The sequence below is a fragment of the Octodon degus genome, unplaced genomic scaffold (genome assembly GCF_000260255.1).
Source record: "Octodon degus isolate 3935 unplaced genomic scaffold, OctDeg1.0 scaffold00230, whole genome shotgun sequence".
NCBI classification, from domain to species: Eukaryota; Metazoa; Chordata; class Mammalia; order Rodentia; family Octodontidae; genus Octodon; species Octodon degus.
The window spans coordinates 972494-981069 of NW_004524806.1; the positions used below are offsets into that span (position 1 = coordinate 972494).

The 8576-nt window shown below is 41.2% G+C and overlaps 1 protein-coding gene across 1 annotated transcript in view; it reads right to left on the reverse strand.

Moving 5' to 3' along the window:
• Positions 1–8576, reverse strand: part of Slc5a1 (solute carrier family 5 member 1) — an 80779-nt gene that overhangs the window by 36977 nt on the left and 35226 nt on the right. The window contains exons 3-5 of the mRNA XM_004645498.2: positions 7613–7717; positions 6062–6121; positions 4377–4481 (exon numbers count right to left, since the gene is read on the reverse strand). Coding sequence (XP_004645555.1) covers positions 4377–4481; positions 6062–6121; positions 7613–7717 — 270 coding nt within the window. The remainder of the gene's footprint in view (positions 1–4376; positions 4482–6061; positions 6122–7612; positions 7718–8576) is intronic.

Genomic DNA, 8576 nt, shown 5'->3' on the forward strand with positions numbered 1-8576 from the left:
AAAGAAAAGAAAAGAAAAGAAAAGAAAAGAAAAGAAAAGAAAAGAAAAGAAAAGAAAAGAAAAGAAAAGAAAAGAGAGAAAGAACTTGTTCCAGGTCACAGATTGATTCCTGGTTGTCAGCCTCAAGTCCTAAGACAAGAGCCCCACCAGCCTTAATGACGAGAGCATATTCAACCCCTACCTCAAACCATGTACAAAATTCAAATCAAAGTGGATTAAGACCCTGAGGGTAAGAGCCAAAACTATAAAACTTTGTGGAGAAAACATATACCAGTACCTTATGACCCTGAATTTGGAGATGACAAAAGCATGAGCAACAAAAGGCAAAATAAATAAATTGAATGTCATCAAGGTACAAAGCCATTGTGCACCAAAGGATAGAATCAGGAAAGTAAAAAAAAGACAACTTATAGAATAAGAGAAAATATTTGTAATTATATAATAATATCTGTTCTTACCAGATATAAATATATAATTTATATCTGGTAAGAACAAGATCCAGAATACCTAGAGAATTTTTGTAATCAAACAAGAAAATTACTTTTCCTGTCTCTTGTCTCATTGTTATTTGTTTATCAATAAAATTATGGGGAAAAAAGAAGAAGAGAAAAAAAAAACAAGAAAAAGGCAAACATCAACATCCTAATTTTTTTAAAAAGTTACCACATGTAGACCGGGACAGAAAAAAAAATGTAAGAGAGGGGCTGGGGAGATGGCTCAGTGGAATAAGTGCTTCCCTAGCAAGCTCAAGGGTCTGATTTCAATCCCCAGTTCCACCAAAAAAAAAAAAAAAATGTAAGAGAGAAAAATAATTGTGATAAACTGAAGACTTGTACAAATATATTTCTTTTGTGAAAGAACAACCAAATACAAAGTGTAAATCTCATTTTTGGGGTCCTGATTCAAACAAAAAGAAAATATTTTTGAAATAATTAGATATCAACCGGGTATTAGATTATCTAAATCATCACTATCAACATGCACCAGCTCTCCAAAATGTAACCAGTATATACTCCACACATAATAGTAAATTTTTTAAAATGCTTAAAAGAAATCATTGTAAAATTTTAGATATTTTAATAGCACAATGATTATTGTTTTAAAAAGCAAAATTGCATCCTGAAAAATTTACAGTGAAATCACATGATCCCTCAAATTTGGATTAGAAGGTTACTTTCTAAAACTGAAAGAGGATAAATAAAGCAAGAATGGGAAAACCTTGAAAAACCATTAAAACCAAGGGATGAGTATTAGGTCTACAAATTCTACTCGTCCTGTTCTGTCTCTGCTTGTGTATGTTTGAAATTTTCTATAATGAAAATTAAAACTGTTACTGAATATTGTTATTGTCTCCGCCTCAAATATTCAGGAAAACAAAAGCACCAGCTACTGTTTCTTCTGCACTGTAACTCACTAGCTTGCAGTGCTCATGTGAGAGCCAACGCAACTCGGATATCAGGACAGACATCTTGCCAAGTGCTGAGATTGGCCTAATCTCATCCTTTGGTGCTACATAGGGGAAGACAAGGAAGAAAGCTGGCCACAGCTTTGACAGAACAATAAGTACCGCATCGAGGCTGGAAAGGGGCACAGCTGGAGCCCCCTCCTTATGTGATCTCCACAAGGCCCCTTCTCTCTCCACCCTACTGTAACCCGGAGAGCTTCAGGCAGGATGGAGGGCTCTCAACCAGCCGCGTGCATCTTCGCCACCTCTCACAGTTCAGTAACACTTTATGTTTTCAGGTGATTTCACTTGAGCCTTTCCACTATCCAGCATGTCAAACAAGGCAGGAATTATAAATCCCAGCTTTCTCATGAAAGAGGAGGCTCTAAAGAGTTTAGAGTATTTGTTGCAGGCCACCTGCTAGAGAGCAGTAGAAGGGTTCGGGACCGAGCTTCTTCCAATTGTCCTCCTACATAGTTTTCCTATCAAGGTCCTATTTTTCTCTCTTACTCCTTATCATTCATATTGCTTTTCTTTTATCCCACCATTGCCTCAAATCCGGCTGGCAATCACTTTCACTATTTAAAAAAATCAAAAATTTTAACAAACCATATTAGCAAATTTTCTCTTCCCATCATCTTTTGGACAGTCCAGGGAACATCTTAGAACTTGAGTGGTTTCCTGGGTTTTGGGGGATTGTTTTGTTTTGGTTTTCTTTGGGGTTTTGTTTGTTTACTTTGTTTTGTGTTTACTGTTATGAAGAACTGATTGGAACACTGCCAGGAAAAAAAGTAACGAAAGAATACAAGGATTGTTTCTGTGAGTCAGTCAAGAGTTCTTTCCAGCTTTCAAAAACACCTCAGGGCTGGGGAGATAGCTCAGCAGTCTAAGGGCCTGCCTGGCAAGCACAAGGACCTGGGTTTGATCCCCAGTACCACATGCCATGCTGCCCCAGAACCCCATGCACACTGTGCCAGCCACCGAAACTAGGCATGGTGGAACACTCTTGTAACCCCAGAGCTGGGGAGGCTGAGACAGGAGGATCACTATGAGTCTGAGCTGGGAAAAGAGACCCTGTACCAATCAAAATTTAAAAAAAAAAATTCAAAAGCACCCCATTGGTCATCCAACTTCTGAGAAATCTCAGCTCCACAAATTGGGGCCTGTAGCTCTAAGTCAGCAGAGAGCGAGCTAGACAGTGGAGGGACAGCTCTGCAGGTTGCGTTTAGAGAGAATAAATATTCCTCAAATTATTAGTAACTACAGAGGCCCAGGGAACTAATTTTCAGCCAGTACAAAGTGGCTCACACAATGATAAAAAGGACAGAAAAGTAAGAGACAGAGGCATAGGTTGTACTCCTGATTTCAGATTCTGAGGTCTTTCCACCCCCAAGTTTTCATTTCCCAGTTGCTACAGTTTCAATGTGCCCTTCAAAATTCAAGTGGAAACTTAATGCCCAAATTTATATGTTGATTTTATTCAGAGGCAGAGCCTTTGTGAGGCAACTGGAGTTAAATAAGGTCATCAAGAAGAGGAGCCACCATGGGGCTGGCTTTTTATAAGAAGAAAAACAGAAACCTGAATTGACACACACTTGCTCTCTCCTGCTATGTCATGCTGCAGCATAAAGACCTCCACCACATGCAAGACCTTTGGCCTTGTTAGGTTTTCCAGCCTCCAGAAACACAGCCTAAATAAACTTCCGTTCTTTATAAATTACCCAGCCTGTCGTATTCAGCTATAGTAACAGCAAACAAACTGAGACATCTATTCTCTAAGAGTCTCAGAGTTCCTTCCCAGGATTGGCACTTATTGTCCATGTTTAAAGGCATCAGAAATATCACCTAGAGTCATATTTTGACTTAACTTAGGACAGAGGTTCATAACTGCCTCTGGGTTATGACCAGTCCTTCGGCATCCTAAGGATGCCTAAATAACTTCCTTTATTTAAAATTTACAAACAAAAATTATACTTATTTATTCATTTATTTTATATAGCATGATGTTTTGAAATACGTATACACAGTAGAATGGCTCAGTTGAGCTAATTAACATATGCATTACTTTATATACTTTGCTGTGGTAAGAACAAATCTCTCAGCAATTCTCAAAATGAAATCTATCAGTCAGAACTATAATCACTACGTTGCGCAATAGCTCTCTTGAGCTTATTTTTCCTACCTATCCAAAATGTTTCATCTTTTAACCAGACCTCCCCAACCTCAAGCTTCACCCCAGGGCTTCACCCCAGGCTCTAGTAACTACAATTCTATTTCTACTTGCATAAATTCAACTTTTTGAACCTCATATGAGACCAAATAGTATTTGTGTCTTTCTGTATCTGTTTTATTTCACTTAGCACAGTGTCCTCCAGTTCATCAATGTTGTCAGAAGTAACAACTCTCTACTCTTTAAAGTCTAAACAAAAAAAATAAAATAAAAGTCTGAACAGTATTCCACTGTGTGTGTGTGTGTGTGTGTGTGTGTGTGTGTGTGTGTGTGTAACATTTACTTTGTTCAATCACTGATGGACCCTTAAATTGATTCCATTATCTTTATTTTGAATCATCTGCAATAAACATGGGAATGTAGGTATTTCTTTAATTTCATTTCCTTTGCATATATCCCCAGCAGTGCATGGCTGGATAAAATGATATTCTAACTCCCTTTTAATTTTCTATTAAAAACAGCTTTCTCTGAAACCTGTTAGGTTTTCAACATGCACCACTGAGAAGAACATGAAATTCCACTGTACCACACTGGCTCCTTGATGCATGAAGTGGGACTTTAGCCTAAGGGCCCAGAAGGCTTAAGGAACCAAATTCACAACAATGTACAGAACCGCCTCTTGTTGTAGCAACATGTGCTGGTGAACGAGAGTGGGCAGCTTCTGCAGCAGCCTGTGCCCAGCCCCCAGGGCAGTGTACTCACCGAGATCTTGGTAAAAATGTAGAGCAACAAAGAGAGAACAGAAAGGTAGATCTGGATCCTCTGGCCTCCAAACCTCTTCCGTAGATACTCTGGCATTGTCACCACCTGTATGGGATGCAAGGGAGGTCACCACCAGCCAGAGTGACAGGACCCAGCACAGGCATAAAACATGGATACATCCTGGTGTCAGAGCCACAGCAGTGTGGTCAAGGATTCATAATCTGTATTGACGTGGGAAGCCACGGAGTAATCCACATGGTCTCCGGTCTTCAGCCACCTGCTCATTCTATGCCCACATAGCCTAGCACTATAGGAGTAGCTGAATGTCATCCCAGTGCACACAAAGTGCCCAGTAAACACATGGTTTTGAATGTACACATAACTGAACATAACTAAGGAGGTGGATTCTTAACTGAAGAAGAAAACAGACTGGTAAATGATGGTGATGATGAAGGTAAATAGATTGGCTGGCCAAATAGCTCAGCAAATTAAAGTGCCTGCTTAGGCAGATGCAGGGGCCTGGAGTTTGATCCCCAGGCCTGCCGTGCTGGCCCCACCCTGGGGCACATGGAGATAGCATTGAGACTGGGCGTGATGGCATGCGCCTATAATCCCAGCACTTGGGAGGCTATAAACAGGAGGATCACTACAAGTCCAATCTATGCAGTGAGGCCCTGTACACCTTGTACACCCTGTCCTAAATACAAAAAAAGTAGATAGATAATACATACCTACATACATACATACATACATAAGAGATTCCTATACAGGGCACCTACTGTAAACAAGACATCATGACAATTTGTTGAAACTGTACTTCCGATTTGATTTGAAACTGTCTCATTGCTATTTGTTTATCAATAAAATTTTGGAAAAAAAAAAAAGACATCATGACAATGCTGGCATCTTTCCAATGTACCAAACTAGTTGGCTAGACTAAATGTGATTTCTACTCTGCCCTGCACACAGGCAGTGCCAAGGATTATAGCTGCCCCAGGCCAGCCTAAACATTCTCCCAGTTTCTTCCTGCAAATTTCAACCCTACTTCCTGTCTTGCTCCCTGCCACCTGGGCCCACTGTCCTTAGGAACCAGACATGTCACCAGTAATCTGTGGGCCTCCAGAAGTTGTAGTCTGCCCTGTGTTCCTCCCACACTGCTTTTAGCCCCCAACATATACATTTACACACAGGAGGTGCTCATTACGTCTCAGTGAACAAGTGATAGTAAAGTTGCCCTATGTAAAACCTCAGAGAGATAAGAAAGCAATTGATAGCTGAGTACCAGCTGAATGCTCAGGAAACAAGAACTGCTGAAGTATGTAAATGAAAGGGACATATAGTTCTTTTTCACCAACATACAAGGGCAAACACTAGAGATCAAGAGCAAATTCATGGGAGTATCAAGGACACACCCAAAGTAGGAGGATGAGATGCTTCAGAGGAATTTGAAGAGTGTGGGATTTCTTAGAATACCTTCTCAAGGAATGAGTCATGCGCCTGCGCTGATAAGAGCCAGGGGGCTATTTAATTCCCCTGTGTGCAGTCAGAAAGCATTTTACAACACGGGAGTGAAAGCAACTCACATGTCCCTGTCGCTTATCCCACAGTGTCCTCTCATTTCCAGAATGATCAAGCTTACAGGTATACTTGCCAGGGAGAAATGGGACAACGGAACAGATACTTACCCCAGCCTTGATGTAAATAGGGACAAACACCCAACCCAGCACAACCACCAAAATGAGGGCCTGAAAGCAAAACAAGAGGTAGACTTAAATCAGGAGAAGCCTTAGCCCAGAAAAATCACCCAATACTTTTTTGTAGTAGTAGTTGTTGTTGTCCTGTTGTTACCAGCTACCTAGGTGAGAATTAGAGAGTAAGTGGAGTTTTTTACTGTCCAAATGGCTCACAGAAACAGCAACTGGGCAACAGTGGAGGGGAAGCCACTGACATCAGGAGAAGCAACTGATGCCCACTAACATCACAACCCTGAGGGCCCGGCCAGAGCAGTGAGTTTTCTTTTGTATCTTCCCTAATTTATAAGGAGTACAGCCTGGGATGTAGCTCAGTGGCACAGTGCCTGCCTGGCAAGTGCAAGGCCCTGTGCTCAACTCTTGGTACCAAAAAAAGAAAAAAGAAAGACCAAAAATAAAAGGCCTCTAAAATAAATGAGGAGTAAAATACCATTTTGAGAATAATACCAACAACATGGTTAGAAGAGTACTAGGGCCTTGTCTTTTTAACAGCAAGGGGAAAAAGAGAAATAGTAGTATCATGTCAGTGGATCTGTCATGCTGCTGCAGTGGGAGAAGGTGGGAATGGAGCTTCTAAGGCCGTGCCCTTCCATCTGCACTCCAGGGGCTCTCTAACAGCTCAAGCTATTCTGAACATAAACTGAACTGGCTGACTGCCAAGGCTCTGGCTGTGTTTGGGGTATGATCTAATATGTCCCCTAAAAGTTCATGTGTTAGAGGCTTGGTCTTCAGTGTAGTGGGAGACAGTAGGACCCAAAGGTGAGGAGTAGTGAGAAATCCTTGAGTCCTTGAGACTGCTGCTTGGCAAAGGGATTATAGGAGTTCAGTGAATCCCTTGGTTGCCCTGAACAAAGGTTGTTATAAAAGCCTGAGCCATTATCGGGCAGGGGGGATGGCCAGAATGGCAGGGCCAGGAAGTCAGATTCAAGGAAATGCTGGGTACATGCACCACGTCCCTATGAGCACTTGTAATCCCACACTTGGGAGGATGAAGTGGGAGGATGGTCATGAGTTTGAGGCCAACCTGGGCTGCATTGTGAGTTCAAGGCCAGCCTGAACTACACGTGAAACTCTGCTTCCAAAAACAAAAAAACAAAAGAATTACGATGCATTAAGTACATACACAACACACATTTCCCATGATGAATGTGATCATTATGCACTGAAAAATATACTAATTTTTTTAAAAATTACATAAAGCCTGAGCCTGGTCCCACATATCCTTCTGGGTTTTCCTGTTTGGGGAATGTGGTCTCTTCCTCTCACACGTGCTCCTGCCATTGCTATCTGCCGGGAGGTGACACAGACAAGAAGGACTCACAATAGCCCTCACCATGCTACTTGGACTCTCAGCCTCCAAAACTATAAGCTAAATAGCCTATTTTCTTCATAAAGCTAGCCTTCCTCAGGTATATAATTATAGTAATGAAAAGATTAGAAGAAGCTTTTCCACCACCAAGACACAGTGGTGCTTAGGGTACTCACGTTCCATTCAAAGCCTCCGGTAGCAATGCCTGCAGCTGCTCCTGTCCCAGCGAGCCCCACAAAGTGACCGCTTCCAATGTTACTGGCAAAGAGGGAGGCTCCAATCTAGAAACACAAAGATGAAGTCAGGTGATGACTCTGTACTTGACCAGGACACTCAGGACATCCCAAAGCCAAAAGAGACATATTAGGCAAAATGAAGACAGGAGAGAGGAAAGGCTACCTGGGGATTTGACTGGTCCTTGTTAGGGTCAGCTGAGAAACAATGAAAATGAAAAAGAGAGGATTAAAGAAGGAGCAGGGAAATATATTTCTAAATCAGATTATCTGTGGGTGTTTTGTGAGCCCAATGTCTAATACTGGTAAAGATGTGGAAAGCACATGGCCCAGTAAGACTCTCCTAAATGTTTCCTGCAAGGCTGTTTATTCAGTGTCAGAGCCAGTACCATTCACATCCATATTCTCAGCATGTTCAGTGCTTTGGGGCCTTGTCCACTACAGGCTTTCAATAAATACAATCAATGTTTTTGAAGCAAATCACCTAAAAGAAGCCTCTGAGCCTCTATCTCCCTGTCAAATAAAGGACATGAAACTGATAGCTTCTAAGTCATTCTTAGCTGTGAAACTATGTGATTCCACACATTCCCTAACACAGGAGATGCTGGTAATAATAATTCTTTCCTGAAAATTAGACATAAACAGAAACTAAACATCAGATGTAATTAACAGCTGGTCATTATGAGCTGACCATGATGGCCAGTATCATGCAGGTCATACCTCACTGTTCTCTTGCTTAGTGGCTGATCTATTAGGTCAGGTAAGGTGAGAGTAGCCTGATTTGGAGCTAGAATTTTTTATCTCTAATTAGGTTTTATTTTCAGGAAAATTCTAATATTTTTGTTTTGACAAAGGACTTAGAGATTGTAGAGAAATATGCATAAAACATTACATTTTAAGGAGATTA